A 22,136-nucleotide genomic window follows, 5' to 3' on the forward strand; every position below is an offset into this window, starting at 1 on the left:
GGTCATCATTCTCGCTCCAAAATTACCCCTAACCTTCGGGAAATTGATTAAAAATTCAGACACCTGAAGGCTGAACTCTGAACTCTGAACTCTGAACTCTGAACTCTGAAGAAGCAAAAATTTCCAACTACTATTTTAATTCATGAAATAAAACCCTAAAGGGTTCGGGCAAGAACAAATCCATTGCCGTCAGCCCCTGAATCCAACGGTCCTGATCTCATCTTCGCTTGTGCTTATCAGCCCACTTTCAGCACGCTGTTTTCTTTTTCTTGCCTTCGTTTCTCGTACTGTTTGTTGCTGCTGTTAGCCATTTCTTTTGTTACCACTTACCTAGCTGCGATTTTTAGGGGTCGGAGGTAATGGCGGAAATCATCGCCGATCGTCGACATAGTCGACGTAAGAATCACAAAAGATGTTTCTTTTCTATCTGATCTCCTGTTCTTTGAGTAAATTTATACACTATAATAGAAGGATTTCTCCTTTGATGCCCTTTTACGTCTATATCACTTATTGATCGGGTTGTCAACTTTAGATTATAGGTTTTTGATCGAGAAATGAGCTCGTGAGAAGCTTTAATGGCTAAAGATCGGATTTTTTCAGCTTAAAGCGGACATTTTGGTTGCAGAAACGTATTTTTTTAGCTGACGTAAAGTTCAAGCTCAAGTTTTTACACACTGTTTTGGTTTCCTACTGGCTCTCTTCTTTGTGGCATGCTTACTGAGGTTCCGTAGAAGATGTTGTCGGAGATGGGAATGCGACCTATGCTCGGAAGCAACGAAGGATCGTATGGAGAGGAATTAGGGAAGGAGCTAGGGATGTTGCTTCGGGAGCAGCGGCGGCAAGAGGCGAACGATCGGGAGAGGGAGCTGAACCTCTATAGGAGTGGTTCAGCTCCCCCAACCGTTGAAGGTTCCTTGACTGCCTTTGGAGGTCTGTTTGGAAATGGCGGCGACGCCTCCCTTTCGGACTTCGCCGGTAGTAAGAGTGGCAATGGATTTTTGTCAGAGGAGGAACTCCGCGCTGATCCAGCCTATCTATCTTACTACTACTCTAACGTGAACCTTAACCCTCGACTTCCACCGCCGCTGCTATCGAAGGAAGACTGGAGGGTTGCGCAGCGGTTTCAGGGCGGGGGTTCCACGCTGGGAGGGATTGGTGATAGGAGAAAGGTGAATCGTGTTGATGATGGAGGGAGTCGATCGTTGTTCTCGCTGCAGCCTGGGTTTAATTCGCAGAAGGAAGAAAATGAGGTTGAATCAAGGAAATCACAGGCTTCAGCGGAATGGGGTGGGGATGGACTCATCGGATTGTCGGGGTTAGGACTTGGGAGCAGGCAGAAGAGTTTCGCAGATATTTTTCAGGTGATTTTTGTTAAAGGTTTTGTTAATCCATTCTCTTTCAAATCCTTACTTTTCAGAGAGTTTTTCCTGTTCTTTCCTTTGGTGGATAGGACATCTATATAGTAAAAATGGTTCTGTTTTCTTCATGGAGGTATTCAAGTTCATTTCACTTTCAGTTTTCATTTTAGGATGATCATAAATTGATATTAGCGATTCTTCTTGTTTCCTGCTAGGTTCTATTTCTAGCAGGCACTGATGATCCTATAATATGCGCTATCCATAACCCCATAGAATTAAAGTGCGTAGAATGATACAGTTATGCTGCATTTAGAAACCATGTGGAATAAAATCCAATTCATTAGTTTTTCCGTAGCATGTGCAAACACACATTCAATGTATAAATTGGTGTAGTCAAAGGGGTGTTGATAAAAATAAAAGTTAGGTCATATTAGGATCATTTAAGATTTCAAGAGGTTGGTCTGCCTGCTTTTGTTTTATTAATTTTGCATTTCGATAATGAAACCAGTTTTAGATGCTCAACTATGCCTTCACATGCTTTAGGAAACCTGAATGAAAGGATCTTATTCTGTGAGGCATCAAAATACCTTCTTGATCATCCTACAACTAAGAATTCATTTCTTGTCAATATGCTTGATATAAATGTTAAGACTCATTGACCTTTTTTATTTCTGATAGCTCTGCCTCTGGTCCTCTCTTTTTGCTTTCATGCTGATAAGCCTATCTGTAATGCTGATTCTCCTATCTGCCTTTTATTGGGTTCCTTTCTGAATTTGTATTCTCACCATGTTAGTCCTTGTTGTTTCATTTATTTTTGCAGTCCCTTTGTGGACCTTAAAGGCAAATTTTGTTTTCCCAGGTTCCAATACCTTCAGTCAGAACCTTAAGCGTAACTCTGAAAATTGCTTGTTTTTTCTTAATATGTCTAGGGGTGTTGGACTTCTTTTTCAATTTGTATTCTTACTTGCCACGTTTTCCCTTGATGTTCATTTTTGCTGTCTTATTTTGGACCTTTAAGGCACGTTTATCATTTTGTTCTCCCAGGTGGAAATACTTAATACCATAAAAAGTTACTTACTTTTCTTAATCTGTCTAGGGGCAGTAAATAAATGGGCATTTAGAAAATCTTGTGCAGTAATAAGGGCATTAACTGTGCACCGGAGTTAGGATACCTTCAATAGGTGACATTTTGAATTAACTAAAAAACTGAACATTATCTAATTTAGAACTTTTCAACAACAATATATGGGGGGAAGAATCATCATCATCATCTAAGCCTTGTCCCGACTATATGGGGTTGACTACATGAGTCTTGTTTTGTCATCCACTCTGTTCAGTGCAGACAAGGGGAAAATTTTTCTCAAAAGTAGGAGAGATGTTATATTAATCTTAATCTAGAAAGTGAATCGGGCTACTTTCCAAAAATGCCATGCTTATGTGGATAACCTGATTTTTTACTCTTCATTCTAGAAATTAAAGTTTATATTTTAACCTCTCTTCTGAAGTCAAAGCTTACTGAATGGATGGAACAGCAGAATGTTTTGTTGTTTTGCTTTATCTTCAAACTCTCTTTTGATGTGATTGAACCAATGCTCTTCTACATCTAAATCAAATTAGACTGCAGGCATGGTTCATGCATGTCTGCTTATTCAATCTCTCTTTTCAGCCATACAGATAAATACAATTGTAAAACCTATTTGTAGTTTTTCGTATCTTAGCCTTAGTTTATCATTTGCAGGATATCATATCTCTATCAGTTTTTCCAAGTTTGGTTTATAATTTGCTGCATTGATGCACAATTTGCTTTCCGAAGATGCCAACTTGCTAAGTTGGTATATTGTGGGGATTTGTAGCATAGACTTGGGTCCACACCCCATCTTCACCAAATATGAAGAAATGACCACTGGCCCAATTGCAAAACCTTGAAAAAGAAATTGTTTTGATGAATTGCTATTTTTATCATTAATCCAGTGGAGTAACAGCTTACTCCCAATGCAGGATGATTTGGGACGCACAACACCTGTCTCTGGTCTCCCTTCTCGTCCGGCTAGCCGCAATGCCTTTGATGATGGGGTTGAGACTTTAGGTTCTGCTGAATCCCAACTAGCCCATTTACATCATGAATTGACATCTGTAGATGCTCTACGATCTGTTCCAAATGCACAAGGCATTTCTGGGGTCCAGAATGTTGGTGCATCAGCGTCTCATACTTTTGCATCTGCATTGGGTGCCTCCTTGTCACGAAGCACAACTCCTGATCCTCAACTTGTTGCTAGGGCTCCTAGTCCTTGCCTTCCACCTGTTGGAGGGGGGAGAGTTGGTGCAGGAGATAAGAGAAGTATCAATGGCTCAAACTCATATAGTGGCGTCTCGTCTGGTATGAGTGAGTCTGCCGATTTGGTAGCTGCTTTATCAGGCATGAGCTTGTCAACAAATGGCGGACTTGATGAAGAAAACCATTTGCGGTCCCAGATTCAACAAGAAATCGATGATCAGCAGAATTTCCTTTTCAATCTGCAAGGTGGACAGAACCATATTAAGCAACATCCGTACATAAAGAAATCTGATTCTGGGCATTTACATATGTCTTCTGTTACTCAATCTGCAAAAGGATCATATTCTGATTTGGGTAAAAGCAATGGATCTAGGATGGACCTGAATGCCTCTTCTGTGATAGATGGGCAAGTTGAACTGCACAAACCTGCTGTCTCATCTGCTAATTCATATTTGAAAGGGCCATCCACACCCACTCTTACTGGGGCAGGAGGTTCTCCTCACTATCAGAATGTAGATAGCTCAAGCTCAGCATTTCCAAACTATGGTTTAGGTGGGTATTCTGTTAATGCAGCATTGCCTTCCTTGATGTCAAACCACCTTGGCACTGGTAATTTGCCTCCTTTGTTTGAAAATGTTGCTGCAGCATCTGCAATGGCAGCCTCTGGCTTGGATGCTAGAGCACTAGGGGGAGGTTTGCCTTCAGGTACAAATTTAACAGGGGCGGCCGAATTGCAGAATCTCAATAGAATGGGGAATCACACAGCAGGGAGCACTCTTCAGATGCCCCTTGTTGATCCCTTGTATCTTCAGTATTTGAGGACTGCAGGATATGCTGCAGCTCTCAATGACCCTTCTGTGGACAGGAACTACATGGGCAACTCATATGTGGATTTACTTGGACTCCAGAAAGCTTATCTTGGAGCATTGCTTTCACCTCAGAAATCACAGTATGGTGTCCCATTCCTTGGTAAATCTGGTGGTTTAAATCCTGGTTATTATGGAAACCCTGGATTTGGTCTTGGTATGTCATATCCCGGAAGCCCACTAGGAAGTCCACTTATTCCTAATTCTCCTGTGGGGCCTGGTAGTCCAATTAGGCACAATGAACGGAATTTACGCTTTCCTCCTGGACTGAGAAACTTAGCTGGGGGTGTCATGGGATCCTGGCATGCAGATGCTAGTGGTAATATGGACGAAGGCTTTGCATCCTCTCTGCTGGAAGAATTTAAAAGCAACAAAACCAAGTGTTTTGAACTTTCAGAAATTGCAGGTCATGTTGTTGAATTCAGGTATTCACTTTGCTCATAAATCCCCCCTCCTGCAAGTGCGTGCACGCAGAACTTTTATCTTAGTATCTGGGAATTGGATTATAGCTTTCAATATTTTCTATGAGCAGTGCTGATCAGTATGGGAGCCGGTTCATTCAACAGAAACTTGAAACGGCCACAATAGAGGAGAAGAATATGGTTTTTCAGGAAATTATTCCCCAAGCTCTTTCATTGATGACTGATGTATTTGGTAATTATGTGATCCAGAAGGTACTTTATCACTTCGTTAATATACCATCTACTTTTTCCTGATGACTGTATGATACATTATGCTATTTAGTGTTATAAACATGACTAATAAATCAAAGTTGTCTTCAGTTTTTTGAGCATGGAACTGCATCCCAGAGACGAGAACTGGCAAATCAACTCACTGGGCATGTCTTGACACTTAGTCTTCAAATGTATGGGTGCCGAGTGATTCAGAAGGTAAACTTAATTTTTGTGGCCTAGCTTGCTTCATTTTGAAAAGATTCTTTGATTGGTATTTTTGGAACAATATTCTACCTGTGGGAACATCTATTAATCTGTATCTGGGTGTCTACAACTATATGTTGTCCTCAGTAATGCCACCCTCTTCACCTCTATACTTTTTAGGTCTGGGAACTTTCATTTATGCCGGAGATATGGGCATGATCAAGGAGTAGCAACTATGGTCAATCTCATGGTTCACTAGTCTGACACAAATGTTAGCTAGTTATTTCATGCTCAGGTTGGGAATTAGTTGTGATCTAAGGCAATATAACCTAGTACTAGGCTATATTAGCATACATGCATACTCTAATGTATAAATCAAGAATTACAGACATCTGAGTTTGGTTTTCCTTCTGCTCGTTATCACTGTTTTGGCCTGAATTGCGCCTACATGCGGGTTGATGAAGGTATTTTAGTAGTTAAATTCCTCTGTGATGTTACATTCTGGTTTTTTAGTAGGGTAAGCCCTACTGAAGCTTCAGGGGGAGGATCTGAACTCCTAGATGATGAATCAATATGTATGGAAACTTTTGTTCTACTCAAACTACAAAACAAGGCTAGCATCTAGTAATACCGAGTCATTTGCATTTTATAGGTGTGTACTCTTTGTCTCATTAGGGGAAAGCAATTGGTTTTGCAAGTTTATCAACTGGGAGGTGTCAAAGTGCTGTTTTTTTATTGGTGAAAAGCCTTGCACTTTGATTTTTTGCATTGCTGCTGCATATATTGGTCTTGGATAGGATTTTTTTCTATATTTAACAACCTTTGTAACAAACTTCTGCTTAAATTCATATAATCATGTAAAATAAAATTACAGTTTCTGATTTCCAATGTCTTGGAGATGTTCTTCATTTTGTTTATTAAATATTCTATTCTGAATTGTACTGAGACTAACATGATATGGCCTTTCTGTTAAACATTTTTTAAACTCATTGGTTCAGGCAATAGAAGTTGTTGATTTGGACCAACAGACTAAGATGGTCGCAGAACTTGATGGTCATGTGATGCGTTGTGTACGTGACCAGAATGGGAACCATGTTATCCAGAAATGCATTGAATGCATTCCTCAAGATGCCATTCAGTTTATTGTTTCATCATTCTATGATCAAGTTGTGACACTGTCTACCCACCCATATGGTTGTCGTGTCATACAGGTTGAGAAATAACATCTTTCTCTTCAATTTCTTATTTCTTGTATTTAACTAAAGGATTTCAATCTTATTGAAGTAGTAAGTATTGATCATCAAACAACAGTTTTAAATGCTAAAATGCTTTGGCTTTATTACCACCAGAGGGTACTGGAGCACTGTGATGACCCCACAACCCAGCGTATCATGATGGATGAGATTCTGAATTCTGTTTGCATGTTAGCACAAGACCAGTATGGGAATTATGTTGTTCAGGTTTGTTTTCTTTGGCTAAGCTTTCCAATCTATTTCCTCTCTGTGTTCATATAAAGTTGCAATGATTACCAGTGATTTCATGTCCATGTTCCCTATTTTCTACTAAAATAATGAGCTTTCTTGTCCATGATCCCTATTTTCTACTAAAATAATGAGCTTTCTTGAAATGTTTATATTTCATTTTGGTTTTTAATTTGCCACATATACTTGACAGCATGTGCTGGAACATGGAAAGCCACATGAACGTTCTGCCATAATCAAGAAATTAGCTGGACAAATTGTTCAAATGAGCCAGCAGAAATTTGCCTCCAATGTTGTTGAGAAGTGTTTAACTTTTGGTGGTCCTACAGAACGCCAGATCTTGGTAAATGAGATGCTTGGTACAACTGACGAAAATGAGCCTTTGCAGGTTTGTCTACTTTCTATGGTTTCAATTGCTAGATCAAATATGCTTTGTACTACAAATTTTGTGCTATTAATTGCCATTTTCCTTTTCCTTTTCTTTTTCTTTTGTTTTTAATTATTATCAAGAACTTTAAATGTTTTGCCTGTCTGAGGTTGATTTTTTTATGGTTGTTGGGTTTAGGAAAGTTACGTCGTCATTATTTATTGTTTGTATTTTCTCTTAAACTGCAAAAGCAATTTTTTTTTTTTGGATTTGATGTGTAACTTAATTTATTTCATTTTGCAGATGCCTACAATTGATTCCATCATATCTATAAATTTTATTGGTTATTGCAAATAATTAATAGTTTTATTTTCTTAATTATATTACTAATGACTTTAATGTCAACACTAAAGATCCATCAATTAGCAAGAGAAAGATAAACCAGAGAAATGTCTCACAAGTATGGACTGCGATCATTTTAGCTTAGAAATATAACTAATTATTGACTGGAGAGTCTGTAAGAATATCTATGAACATGTTAATTTGATTGAAAGGGACGTTATTGATCAGCTCTTCGCAGTTTTCTGGTTTTATTTCTCTACTTGTCTTTTCAGATAGTAGCGCTATATCGTTTCTACATACTTGATGAAAATTTTACTCTGTTAACTATCTAGAATAACATTTTTGGTTAAGCTCTCCACTTTTCTCAATGATGTACTGCAACGTCATAGCTCTTGATGATATTCCATTTTCTCCTCTTTCAAAGAGAGTTAAGCTAGAGCTCAGCTCCATGATGTGGGTCTATTGTACGGAAGATAATCTTACCTTCTTTATGTTGAGATAATGCCTTGAGACGAACATAGTAACTTTGATACTGGTACAATATGATATGAAAGTAATTTTGTATCTTAGGTTTGAAGTTCAGTTCCTGCATCCCAAAGAAGTAACTATCTGACTGATGCTTTTATATTTCTTGTTTATTGGAAGATCTTATTGTTACACAGCCTTATCTCCACTTGTTTTTGTTTGTTCTGCCAGGCAATGATGAAGGATCAGTTTGCAAACTACGTTGTACAGAAAGTGCTGGAAACTTGTGATGACCAGCAACGTGAACTGATTCTTTCACGAATAAAAGTTCACTTGAATGCTCTGAAGAAGTACACTTACGGGAAGCATATAGTTGCACGTGTAGAAAAGCTTGTTGCTGCTGGCGGTACTATTTCCTTTCTCTTTTACCTTCTTGTTTGCGTTTTCTTTTTTTTTTTTTTTTTTCCTCTCTTTTCTGCCTTCATTCTTAAAAAAACATCCTCTATTAATGTTTTGTGAGCTCCTGGTGGAATAGTTTTGGTGGATCTTAATGGGTTCTTGCAGCCCAAAAATTATGGGGGACTGTATTACGCACTTCCATCTGGAGAATCACTTCAGGGCTTTGGTTAAAATGTGACAATGAACAGAAGCTACCTGTTCTGTGGAGTGCTTGCTGCTTCGGCATTACACATTCATTTATTCTTCCATAATAAATTAAGTTTTGTTATAGGAATCGAAAAATTTGACTATTAATACTATTAATCATCACCATTTAAAAGGAATTAAGTCATGAATCAATTGGTGAAATAACATTATTATGTCTCTGCATTTGTTGATGTATATCTTGGCCAAAATGTTGATCATTGATTGAAAAAGTTATGATTAATCAGCACATACAGCAACTGATGGATGTCAATCGAGAGTGCTGATGGGCGGTAGACAAGTGGGGTACTGTGAGCACTCTTGATGAGTCTGGTTTGTTTTATTTCTTCAGCTATTGAAGAATAAATGGTGACTGTCATTTTTATGCAAATAATATCAATTCTTGCCTCCTGTGTTGCATGTGCAATAAGATGACATGGGAGAGCTGTTGTGGCCTTGTGGAACATTGTGATTATGTTGTATTGTTAAATGATTCTTTCATATCTATAGATCTCTAACAAGGATCTATTACTTGCAGAGAGGAGAATCGGTATTCAGACTCCATACGCTGCTTAGATGGCATAGCGAGAAAGTAAAGTTGTTGTACAGCTAACTGAGGCTAGTATGAGCTCTCCCTCTTTCTTCTTGTCTAGCCATCGCTCATATCTATTGGATAGGAATTGAGCTGATTGAAATAAATTGTTGCTTGTACTGAAAAAAAACTGTACATTGTGTAGTTTCAAATATACCTAGAATCAGGCAAGCTCGAGGCTCAGATGAATACACCTGATGCCCCTGCGGAGGAGATAAATTGACTGTACAAGATTTTAAGGGTGTAAAAAGTAAAAGAACTGGAATAGTGAATATGTTAACGTGACTGTACAAATGTCACCTTGTGGAGAGCCTTTGGTCTTTAGGTGAGGCTGGGAATTTTCTTTTAATTTATGGGATTAATTATTTTTCCTTGAGCACAAATTTTCTGTTGTGGCTAAGTCCTATTTTCGAGGGCAGGTCTTGCATTTTAATTTTATATTCTCTTGTGCATTTGTATGATATTCTTTATGCTGCTCACAGTTTCACTCGTTTTGCTAAGTTACTATTGTTTTGATGCTATTTAACAAGTCATCAATTATAGTGCTTGTGCAGAATAAATTGTTACTGTTGCATTTCTTGTCTGATTGAACTACTAATGGAGGTGTGATAGTTACAAGTTGTTAGAACATGGAACTTTGAAGCACCTGTTCAGTATGCATTGTCTTGGTGGATCCCATTTCATCTCATTGAATTTTTCACCCGTCCAGATTTTGAACTATCGCCTTATAAGGTTGTTTGGCTGCTATCTCTGGAGTCTGGACCTTTGGGGGTGGTCCGGGTGGAGGGTGGTAAGACATTTTTTCTTGTAGGGGTTCTGAAGTTCTCATAATATTCAGTGTTAACACTGGCATGTGGGTGGGATAGGTTTCTATTGACCAGGTGTCTCCCATCTCTCCAGCACATCAACTTCCAGAAATCGCGTCTTCCAGGATGAACATAGAATTAAATAGGGAAATGGGTTTGCGAGTCCCGTCACCAGTGGTTTAAATCGCTAATGAATCTTACGGGTGAAAAAATGAGTTTTGGGACTTTGGGCTCAACGGAGTCCCAAAGTTCCTCTCTCTACCTCAACTGTATTCAGGGGAAAAATTTTGGCCCTAAATAGTTTGCCGGTGAGCAAAATGAGTTTAGCTTATTAAAATTAAAAAAAGTTGAAGCTCCTCTGGAATGGCCCCATTGAAAATGTGAAACTGCATATGGTTGCAGCCTTGGAGGGGATCGGGGTTGCCCACTAATACGAGGTGGCGTATATGGAAATTCCAGTTGGTCTGTTCTTTATGTGATGGGTATTCAGAATCTTACACTAGAATGACTAGATCCCTCCATGTGGAAGAATAGCGAAATGGGTGGTTTCCTCTCGACTCTGAAGATGCTCCCGTTTCGCTTTAGATATTTGGAAAAGGTGATGGTGACTGGTGAGAATCCAGTTCCAAAATTCAGGGACGACTGACTATGAAGTTCTCGACAACCGTATGGGGAGGACGGATGATTGTTCTGTGCTGCAACCCGCAATGTTTATTTAGCGAGGCTTTCTCTTCATCTGTGATTGATTTTTATAACCTGTCATGGATATCTTATAGGAGACTTGTCATGAGGTTTTCACCACTTGGATCAATGACGCCACCACGTTCCCAGAGTAAACGGTGAAGGCTTTCTGGTTGGTTTGCCCCTCGCCTCTCGACTCTCGCAGAAACACATTTTTATTGGGTTTGGGATCGAGTTCTTAGCTTCACTAGTCTGAAACCACAAACCAGTATAGTTAGATTTTGACCCCGAACCTCTGCTATTCTACTGGCCAATCAATGTTACTGTGCTGAGCCAATTGGTTTTTTGCCTCATCTCTTGACCTTTTACGGCAAGTTGAACCGATTGGCTTGGGCTACCATGGTGTGGCTGGGATGATCTCACCCATGGTTTGCCCCGCAGAAATGTACTTGAATAGAAAATTGGATAGGTGATGGATCCATTAAGGGCATGTTTGGAACCGATGCTATTTTTTCAAAAAAAAAAAAGGATGCTATGTTGGCACCATGTAAGAAATACGGTGTTGGGTTGGTTGGTTTTTTTTTTTTTTTTTTCTTTTTGGAAAAACATTTTCTCAAACCATTGTGGTCTGAGAAAACCCCCTTTGTTGACGTTCTTGTTTTTGTACCATTGCCAGCAATGGTTTGCTGATGTGGTGTTGGAAAATGCCTAGGTGGCAACAATGGGTTCGATTAAAAAATGCCATTTTCTCAAAAAACGGCAAACCAATGCAGCATCATTTTCTTAGAAATTGGTAGCAGAGAAACAGCATCAGTTCCAAACATGACCTAAGAAGCTTGACTTGGCCAAACATCAACGCTGCCATATGAGCTTAATGTATTTATCTATTTTTTTACTGGAAAAATCTTCTTGTGTGGTTGTAGAGACGAGATATTGATGTAACAGATGGTTGGTTAAAGGCCAGCCGATCATTCTACTCCAGGGTGTGGGTGTGCTGATGATCCATTCTGAGTTGGGACCAATGTCTGTTTAGCAGGCTGTGGAACCAATGATAACTGCCCAGCCAATTTGGGCTTCACTGGCATGGGACATTATCGTTGGTTCTACAGTCATTGGGTTCAACTAGACCAGGCAAAAATTTGACCCAACCCAACCCAAAAAAACAGGGTCAGGGTCTCATATTTAGCTACGTGAATGTGAGAATGACATGACCTGACCCGACCCGGAAAAAATTGGGTTGGGTCATGGGTCAACCTGCTGACTCAATTGTCGAGTCTAATTGGGACTATTTATGCATTGTTAGGAGTTTTCACTCTTTACTTTTTTTTTTTTCTATTTAGTCTTTATTCTTTATTGTTTACTCTTTAAATTGTTAAAATGTTCAAGTTTTTTTTGTTTTATATTTGGAATTTTAAGGTTAATTTCTTGAATTTTGGTATTTTGTCATGCATGTAGTTTTTCTTTATTTTTTAATCACAATTATTTTTTGGGATGACCCGATTTAGGGTTAGGGTCTAGCATTTGATAACCTAACCCAAAATTCAACCCGACCCCGAATCAACCCAAAGTGTTGACCCAACCCACCCAACCCAATTGCCAGGTCTAGGTTCAACTAATCCAATCTCCGATTAAGATGGTGGGTTTAGGCAAGTTTCGATCTAGGTTTTTGGATTGTGGATTTCTAGTAGGGCCTTTCCAAAATCTGGCTGGTGATCGAATTGGTGTTCTAGCAGGGGGATGCTAATCCTTGAGTAGGATTAGTTGTAGATATACAACTCTCAGCAGTTCACATGTATAAAAATATCCTTGACATGGACTCATGATGTAATTTTTATATATGGAAACATTTTCTGCTATTATACCACTCATCTTACGAAGAGACTTGTTTTAATTTATGCCCCTTTTAATTTTTGTTTTGCTGCCCATGGCACAAAAAAAAAAAAAAAAAAAAAAACATACAATTTTCTTTTGTTTTAAAAGAGGTAAAACTACAACTGAAAGTCTGTTAAAACTTAAGAGGGAACAGGAGGATTGTAGTGACTTACTGAGAAGAGCTTCTTGGGTAGAATCTAGGGGTGAGCCTTATTTGGTTAAAATGGAATTTTGATTTTTGGGTTAATTTGGTTTCAATTTTAGTCATTTGAACTTGTAGCTAGAATCCATGAGAGGTCGAGGTCGAGGTCGAGCTCAACCTCAACCTCCAGCCTCCTTTGCCAAGGTTTCTTAAATTTAACACTAAAGTTGATACTTTATAAGTTATTTAAACCCAAAAATAACGTTTGTGATTTGTTGTCTTTACACTCCAACAAAACTCTCCATTTCAATTATCAATTCCCAATTCCATCACCATACTCCAAACTCCAAAGAAACCGGGCTTTACATTTACATCTACAGGCCAGCAGGGTAATGCTAGAAGAACGAACGATCCCCCTGTCTCCACTCTCCAGCTTATCAACTTGATTGATTAGCTGCCTGTACCTGCACCGACATGGCCCCCCTCCCCTATCATGATTCGTCGATATTCAACCTAATGCTCCCGAGTCCCAACACGGACCAATGCAACCGTGCTTCGATAATATCTTGGAAAAGATGTTCTCGATAATGGCTTATTTTATTTTAACCGTGTTGGGAGCGTTAATTGGGAGCAGATCAGAGGTGAATTGCTATGTCAATGCAATAACTTAATATTATAGCCACAATTTTCATGTCCAGAATGCAATGTCACGCTTTCCAGATTTTCACCAAAAGTAACTTGTGCAGTTCATGCATGAGGCCCATAAGCCGTGTTTCCAAGGAACAACAATAACAATTTGTTCAACGCAATGGCTATTCATACATAAAATACATGACATCTGGACCTTTTATAATAGAGCCAAGACATACTATAAGGTCGGTCATCGCATCGGTGTGAGATGGAGGTTCCGATTCTGGTTCCCTAGCTTAGCTTGTTGAATAGTCATCGTGGTCGGCTATTCCCAATTAGTCCCTAAACGGGCATCGAACTCGTCTTTTGACGCATCTTAATTAGCACTCTATATGCTATCTTACCGATGTGAGCATGTGGTCCACTAAAGCTGCCCTCGTCACTCGTCACTCCCATTGTGTATGTAGTTTTGGTATGGTTTGGGTTTTTGGAAATTGGGATTAGGTAATTCTTTATTTAGAAAATTAACGTGCGTATTAAGTGTTGGAGGAAGTTTTATTTTAACACTTTTTCTATTGATTAAGTGTATATTTACTTTTCACTAATGTGGTGCTTAATTGTCAATAAATAATTTATTAAATAATTTTTTCTTAATTTTAAAAAATAAATTAAATATAAATTGAAGCTATACCAAAATACATACTTGATAGAGTTGAGACCTTCTACTAACAAAGCATGCTTCAATCCTCTATCAACTTAATATGTATTTAGTATAACTTACTTTTATTAAATAAAATGTTTATATTTGATTTAAATCATATATTAACAAATTGACGTCATTATGTGCCGCATCAGGAGAACAATGAATAAACACTCAAACCAGAGAATCGTTAGAATGAAGCTTCCATAATAATATATTTGGTACACACAAATCAATACCTATTTTGTGAATACCTATGTGTATGAATCAGCATGATGGGATATTTGACAATGACATCACGCCCTTTATCAAATAAAGGAAAGCCTTAATCTAATACACCACATATGATCATGATACTAATACCCGCTATAAAAATAGGATCCGCCCTGTATGACATATATGGTATAAGATGAGCTTGGTAGAAGTTTGGAACTTGTTTTGTTGGTCGGTTTGATAAGTCTCAAGAATTGGCTGTGGCTGAAAGCCTCGTTCTATTTCTTCAGTGATTGGTTTTATTTTAAAATATAAAAAAATAAAATAATATGAACATGTATTTATTATTAGGGGTATTTTGGTAAAATAGCTTTGTCCAATCTCACTTTTCATGTACTCTGGTCAGATTCACAAGAAATCTATATAAATATATTAAGCTGAAGTGTGTACGTAAGAAGGCATGATGATGAGGAAAATGGAATCTAATATTATTTTTTACCTTTTTTTCATAGAATCTATAAGAATGCCACTCTTTACCAATTCTTTCTTTTGTTTTTTTTTTTTTTTTTCAAATTATAAGAATACCACTCTTTTCTACCAATTCTCTCTCTCTCTCTCTCTTTTCTTTTAAATTAGAAGAATGCCACTCTCTCTCTTTCTCTCTCCTACCAACTCTCTCTCTTTCTTTTCCTTACAAATTACAAGAATGTCATTTCTCTCTCTCTCTCTCTCTCTCTCTCCTTATAAATTACAAGAATGCCACTTTCTCTCCAACTAAGGGAGACCTTAGCTTGGCATCTCGGCTACTAGGGGACCTGCAATCAAAGGTAGTCGAGTTCGAACTTTTGAGCTCAATCTCAAGTCTCTAATTTGAATCGAGCTCGAACTAGACGACACCTCGACCACTAAGGGAGACTTCAGCTCGGCACCTCGATCATTGAGGGAGGTCTCGGTTCAGCACCTCGACAACTGAGGGAGACCTTAGCTTGGCACCTTGTCAACTAAGGGAGACCTTATCTCGACACCTTACCTGATAGGGAAACTTCAGCTCCACACTTCAATAGCTGAGGGAGACCTCGATTTGGCACCTCGACAATTAAGGAAGATGTTGGTTGCTTGAGAGACCTGCAATAAAAGGTAGCTAAGTTTGAACTTTCAAATTTTTAACTTCAGCTTGAACTCGAGCTCGAACTTAAATTCAAGTCTCTAATTCGAATTAAGCTCAAATTTGATAATTTATGAACGAACCCCGTGCAACGTAGGGCCCTAACTCATACAGTCATAATTAAGAGTCCGCGTTCTGTGCACCCATGGGTGCACTCGACGCGTGAACCTGCCAATCACAAACGTCCACGTCAATATGTTTAAAATTTATTAACTTTAACGGACGTTTAAGCTGTTAGTTAAAGAATCCGGTTGAACCGAATACAAAAAGACAAAATACTTAAAACACATTACACTCGTTCTCTTCCTGGGTTCCTCTTCCTCCTCCTCTTCTTATTCTTTCATGTGTTTTGATATCGACGATGGGCCTGGGGATGAGTCTGATCTCAAGATCCAGACTCGAAACTGATATCTTGGAATGAAGACGATGACAGTCCCTGCAATTGGAATGAACGCGACCCCAAAACCAACCGGGTCTCTGAGCTTGTTCCTGATGGATTCTCTCTATCTGGGCGTATTGGCCGAGGAGTTCTCCAACTGCAATTCCTTCGCAAACTATCCCTCTCAAACAACAATTTCACCGGGACCATAAACCCAAGTCTTGCACGACTTGAGGGCCTGCGGGTCATTGATCTTAGTGATAACAGCATATCAGGACCAATACCAGATGATTTTTTTTTTTTTCCGGCAATGTGGTTCTTTAAGAGAAATATCCTTTGCGAGGAACAACTTGTCAGGACAGATCCCACAGAATTTGGGCTTGTGTTCAACCCTCGCCACTCTTCACTTCTCCTCCAATAAGCTATATATCTGGCCTTCGATCACTTGATCTTTTAGATAATCTACTAGAGGGCAACCGCTCATGCCTCTGTGGTTCTGCTGTCAACCGCTCATGCCTTGCCGTCCTTCCCAAATCAATTGTCCTTAACCCTAACTCATCTTCTGATTCCTCTGGCATGGGTTCATTCTCTCCTAATCTCTGTCACAAGAAGATCATCCTCAGCATCTCTTCCCTAATTGCAATTGGTGCTGCCATCGTGATTGTCTTTGGTGTGATTGCTGTGATTGAAGAAGAAGGAAGAGGAGGAGAACGCATCAACTTGATTTCGTGCCGCTGTCGGTGGCTTCTGTGTTCAGTGAGATCGCCGGTCGCAGGTGGATGCTTCTGGGCTGGGGGTTGGCGGAAGAAAGTATGGAGGATGAATAGTATAAGGTGCGTTTTTAAGTTTTTTTGTCTTTCCATATTTCGGGTCAACCGGATTCTTTTTAACTAACAGCTTAAACGTCTGTTAAAATTAGTAAAATTTAAATACGCCGACGTGGGCATTTGTAATTGGCGGGTTCACGCGTCCAGTGCACCCACGGGTGCACAGAACTTTTTAAGTTGTTATTAGAAAATGATAAAACAAAAAAAAACGTAAAGGGGGAAATTGGAAGTGCATGTGCATGTGCGCCAGACATGAGAGAACCGGACTTGTCCTCCAACAGTCGAACTGTATCATTTATGTACGGGCACTACAGTAGAGAGTCTGATCTGATGTGATGGCGGTGATGCCGTGGTAGAACTGCAGAATACAAGTGAAGAGAAAATGTTAACAAATAGAAGTTACAACTTACGACAGAGTAAAATTACCAAAAAAATCCGGCTATCGGGGTAAGACGTCCACGTGGGCAGTGGGGTTGGAATCAGCTTTGCACTTTTTTCTCTGCTTTCCCTCCATTCAGAAAAAGAGAAATGATTTGCTGCGAATCTTGCAAAATATCTTCTGTCTTCTTCTTCTTCTTCTTCTTCTTCTTCGCTCTTCTCTCTTCTCTCTTCCATTCCATGACATACCATAAAACATATAAAACATTAAAACATTAACATGAGACATGAGTCTGCCTCCCAAATCTTCTCTTTCATCTCCAAAAACAAACACACCTCCATTTTCATTTTCTTCTCGTCAATATATACGTATATATACTCTTTTATTTTTTAGATTAAAATGTAAAGTTTTTCCTTCTCCCATGAATCCTGCTGGTTTCTATAAACCCTAATTTCTTCTCTCCTTCCCGGCTCTATAGTTTTGGTTGATCCAAAGTTCGTCCATATCATTTCTTTATTTGTTTCGAAGCCCCAATTCTGCTTTCTGATTACTGCAAAAAAATCAACCAAAGGAATGGGAGACGAAGTTCATACGAACGAATACGAAAACGGTATTGACGGTGGAGACGGGGAACGAGTGCTCGAATGGGAAGCTGGCTTGCCCAGCGCAGATGATCTTACGCCCTTGTCTCAGCCTTTGATCCCACCGGAGATTGCTTCCGCCTTCAGTATAACCCCCGTGCCTTGTCCAAGCATGCTCGATGTGAATCATGCGTCGCAAAACACGATATCTATCCTCTATCGGCAGTCGTCCCTGTCTTTCTCTTCCTACCACCTCAAGTCGTTGCCTTCTTTCATCGAGGACAGTACCCGTGATGCCATGGTTGTTGAAGGGGAAGAAAATGATGCCGGTTGTTCTACCAAGGACGGTTCCGGTTCCCGTAAGGTAAGGAGGCTTGAGAACGCTGAAGAGGCGGATTCGACCTTGCCGACGGAGAATTCCATGGAAGATCCGTCTGCCCGGACCTTGAAGAGGCCCCGGTTGGTTTGGACTCCTCAGCTTCACAAGCGATTTGTCGATGTCGTGGCGCATCTGGGTATCAAGAACGCTGTGCCCAAGACGATCATGCAATTGATGAACGTAGAGGGTCTCACGCGGGAGAACGTCGCCAGCCACCTCCAGAAGTATCGCCTCTATCTGAAGAGGATGCAGGGGTTGTCCAACGAAGGCCCATCCACATCCGACCATCTTTTTGCATCGACGCCTGTGCCCCAGAGCTTGCACGAGCCGCCTGGCCACGGGCACATGCCACTTCCCATTCCTTATCCAGCATCCCTGATGCCTACGCCGGTCCTTGGCATGGCCCATGGTCACGACCATATGGGGGTTCCAGTCGGAAATCCGGGTGCTACAACCTATCACGGTTTCGAGTCGCATCCCTATAACATGTTCAGGGAGCAGCAGCGAGATTGGTCTGGTAATAAGTTCGGTTCTGTTGTATCATATCCTCATGTCACTCCTAATGATAAATAAAATTCTCAGATTTTCATTCACACCAGAGAGGTGAATCTCTCAGTCTTCTTCATCTTTTATTATTCTTATTTTTTATTTCTACCATTCCTTGTAATTCTACATTTTCAGATGACAATACCGAATTGATGGTGGATGGAATGAGCCAAAAGCTATGGTTTTCTTTTACGATATTACTATTTTGGTAGCCCCCTGTTTTAGAAATTTCTGCTTGTTTCTTACATGTTCAATTCTATATATTTTTCCTTCTTCAATAAATTGATAAATTGAGAAATGCAGTTTTTATCTATAATTTTAAACTAAATGAATAGTTGCAAGATGTCCTAAATTAGTCCTCTACCTTGAAACAAGCACCAGGGTAAGTGGTCTACGAGTACACGACCTGACAAAGATTTGTTTTCTTTAAATGCTTTACTTGTGTGTTTTCAGTTCCTTGGGCAGTTACTGCAGATTTTGCTAATAAAGAACCTTCACCTTCCTCTTTGAATTTGTTATATGTTTCGTTCCTTTTATGATCATAATGTTTAGCTCATTGCTTCACTTTTTTCCTTGCTAATTAAGAAAACGTAATGGACGGTGAAGAGAAACATCTGGCATTGGGAGAAAGGAGTTCCTAACACTGAATTAGGAATTAACAATTTTCATTGCTGTATATCCAGAAGGTTCTATTTTTGAGTCACATATGAGGATTTTTCATAACACAAACATGACCACCTGAACTTCTTTAGGAGTTAACTACCACCTGGGAGATGTGAATTTCACAATATTTAGTAAGTAATACAATTTTTCAATTTGGTTAACAGCAATTATGTAGTGAGTACCAGAATTGAAATGCCATTTGCAAGTAATGTATAGTGTTTATCTCTAAACATCATATATATCATAGTTGCAAACTCAAATGGAGCCTTTTTATGTGAAGAATTTCACACTCATGGTGCAAGTACAATGGAAGTGCATTAAAATTTTGTTAATGTGTACTATTGAATGAAAGGGGAGTTATCCCTATATGCAAACAAGAATACTGCCTAGCCTTGTACTAAAAATCAAGGGTTAGCAAATAGAAGATCTAAATTCTGCCATGAATATAGCATCTCAATGTGCACAGGTGAAAGGGTATTCCATTAATCTGCTTAAGAAAAGACAACATACTACAGAACATCTGCTTTCTTTAATTAGTAGAAGTTGCAAAAGCTTTACAGTTGCCTTCTTTTCTGCACTCAACAATGAAAGCAATAATCTCTAAAGAAACCTCACAAACTTACTGAAAACCAAGATGTCCAGATGAGAACAATGACAAGATACAGTTATGGGAAATAAGGATACAACTATATTTCCTAATATCACAGACATGGAATGGATACAAGTATAACATTTAATATGTTTATATCATGCTTCTATATCTAATTTTTGAATCTAAGTGTCATTTCTCATTATTTCTATCTTGCCAAATTTAATTGAGCTTCTAACATATACAGATGCTTTATAATATCATCATCATCTAAGCCTTGTCCCAAACATATGGGGTCGACTGCATGAATCCTGTTTCACCAATCTGCTCTGTTCAGATGCTTTATGACATGATGATTTGTTAAAACACACCATTTTACATCTTTTAAAAGTATTGATGCTATAAAGTACATTCTAGAAGTGTCACTGCTGTATCCAATATTGTATCAGGTACATATCTTTAAAAAAAAAAAAACAATTGACAAATGCTATTGCCCGTACAAAACAGGTATAGTTCTGTTTGGAATGAAGAAACCTTGGAAATTTTGATGAGATGGTACAGAGTTTACACTAACTGCACTTTCTGTAATGAGGAAGTGGAATCTGTTGATCATTTATTTTTGAATTGTTCTTTTGCTAAAGGCTTGTACAGGGGTTAGACTGCGTACATCTGTCCCTCCCTAGACCCCGCATTGTTGGGAGCCTCATGGACTGGGCTGCCCTTTTGCTAGAAGGCTGTGCTCTAAAGTGTTGGACATTTTTAGACTCCACATTTGTTTTCTGTAATCTGTGGTGGATTTCTTAACTAGTTGGAAGCTGTAGGATCTGAGCAAAAAAGGAAAAGTAGTTTGGAAAGTGATACCTTTGGCAACTTTTTAGACTGTGTGGAAAGAAATGCCAGAATCTCTGAAGATTTGGAAAAAAAAAAAGAAGGGAAATTTATAAAGGAATTGTGGGGTAGAATTCATTCTTGGGTTGCAGTGAACAGAGTTTTCACAGATATACCATACAACTCTTTTTTGAATGCTGTTTTGTTATTTTGTAATTCTTAAGCAATACTTTCTGTACAGGTGAAGCTAGTAAAGTAGTAAGTGCACAGCTACTTGCTTGTCTTCTATGAAGTGATTTTTATCTTTTCCTTTTTCTGTGGGTTTGGTATAATTTTTTAAGATATTTTTCAGGGTTTGATGCTGGAAGGTGTCTTTTACTTGTTACAAGTGAAGGAGGTGCTCGATGTTATAATGAGAATGATGGCAATGAAGTGCTTGAAGGTATGGTTCATAGAGCTTCTTGTTTTTTTTACCTATTTTTAGGTGACAAATTAATTCAAAAACTTGTGAATCTGTAGATGAAAGAGGGCTTAAATTGATTAAGGCCATAGTGCTCCCTTTTTTTTCTTGGTGCATACAGACTCTGAGATTCATTCTTACTTTACAGGTAATATTTGGAGTCCAATATGGATGTGTTATTTGCATGTGAACTATAAAATGAGGCGCTTTTTGTAATATTGCAGATGGATCAAATACAAAATTGAAAAATGCCAGTGATATCCTCTGTTTCTGCCCCTATTGTATATGTTTTTCTTATCAACCCCATCCACTGTACAGGACTAATCAGTTTATTCTCAAGAATCATCTTCAGGATGTTGTAAGAGCCATGTTATGATTGGGATACTTCATGTTATTTTCAAGAACCATCTCTCCCTTATCTATCCAAAAAAAAAAAATCTCTCATCCCCTAGACACAAGAAACCCTTTCAATTATAGACTGGGATGGCAATGGTACCAAACAGGTTTCTCCTCTAAACGTTGAAACTTGCACCACCAGGATATTTGTTCAAGTAACCACAACTGTTTAGGGTATTTGTTCTTTCATGATACCTCTGATTTTCTTTCATTTTGTTTTGCCCCAATATTTTCATTCTTCACTCCAGCCAATGAAGTCATCACAAGGACTCTTTATCTGTATCTGCTAATGTATTGAAGGATGTAGCTTGCATATCACCCTCACCCTTGTTTCTGCAAATCCGTTCTCCCGCATAATGAGAGCGGCAATATTTTTTGAGTACGCCTGGTTTTCTGATTGCCGGTTGTTACAGCAGAATAGAACAGTTCACTATATCAGCAGTTGTTACAGCAAATGGTCTCAGTTGTTACAGCAAGTGGTTTAATGGTTGCTCGATGTGACTAAGGCCAGCTTTCCGTTATCAGTCTCTTTCAACTGTTAGGAAGTTGTTGGGCATGATTGATCAATGGTTCAATACTTTTTTTGGTAATGAATAGTTCAATACTTCAAATCTGTCGAATTTGTCCCATTGGG

General features: G+C 38.9%; 2 protein-coding genes and 1 long non-coding RNA gene across 6 annotated transcripts; all 3 read left to right on the forward strand.

The window, feature by feature from the left end:
• The first annotated feature begins 257 nt into the window (after positions 1-257).
• On the forward strand, positions 258-9,649 carry LOC104597143 (pumilio homolog 2-like). 3 transcript variants are annotated; one of them, XM_088897391.1, is made up of 11 exons: positions 258-396; positions 533-1,361; positions 3,357-4,924; positions 5,032-5,173; positions 5,282-5,389; positions 6,376-6,588; positions 6,727-6,837; positions 7,052-7,246; positions 8,264-8,438; positions 9,213-9,292; positions 9,412-9,649. In XM_088897391.1, the coding sequence occupies exons 2-10, from the start codon at positions 735-737 to the stop codon at positions 9,248-9,250; spliced, it is 3,177 nt and encodes a 1,058-aa protein (XP_088753517.1). In that variant the 5' UTR covers positions 258-396; positions 533-734; the 3' UTR covers positions 9,251-9,292; positions 9,412-9,649. The 3 variants fall into 3 exon arrangements, with proteins under 3 accessions (XP_088753517.1, XP_010256855.1, XP_010256857.1); XM_010258553.3 differs by having other exon boundaries at positions 9,213-9,649; XM_010258555.3 differs by having other exon boundaries at positions 259-1,361; positions 9,213-9,296.
• Positions 9,650-14,989: 5,340 nt separating this feature from the next.
• On the forward strand, positions 14,990-21,474 carry LOC148801935 (uncharacterized). Of its 2 annotated transcripts, XR_016081988.1 has the most exons (3): positions 15,010-16,687; positions 20,999-21,088; positions 21,255-21,474. It is a non-coding gene; the product is annotated as an uncharacterized LOC148801935 (long non-coding RNA). The 2 variants fall into 2 exon arrangements; XR_016081987.1 differs by having other exon boundaries at positions 14,990-16,687; positions 20,999-21,474.
• On the forward strand, positions 16,958-18,741 carry LOC104597142 (transcription factor PCL1). Its single transcript, XM_010258551.3, has one exon. The coding sequence runs from the start codon at positions 17,634-17,636 to the stop codon at positions 18,591-18,593; it is 960 nt and encodes a 319-aa protein (XP_010256853.1). The 5' UTR covers positions 16,958-17,633; the 3' UTR covers positions 18,594-18,741.
• Positions 21,475-22,136: the final 662 nt, after the last annotated feature.

Source organism: Nelumbo nucifera, chromosome 2, assembly GCF_055504915.1.
Source record: "Nelumbo nucifera cultivar China Antique chromosome 2, China Antique-T2T, whole genome shotgun sequence".
NCBI classification, from domain to species: domain Eukaryota; kingdom Viridiplantae; phylum Streptophyta; class Magnoliopsida; order Proteales; family Nelumbonaceae; genus Nelumbo; species Nelumbo nucifera.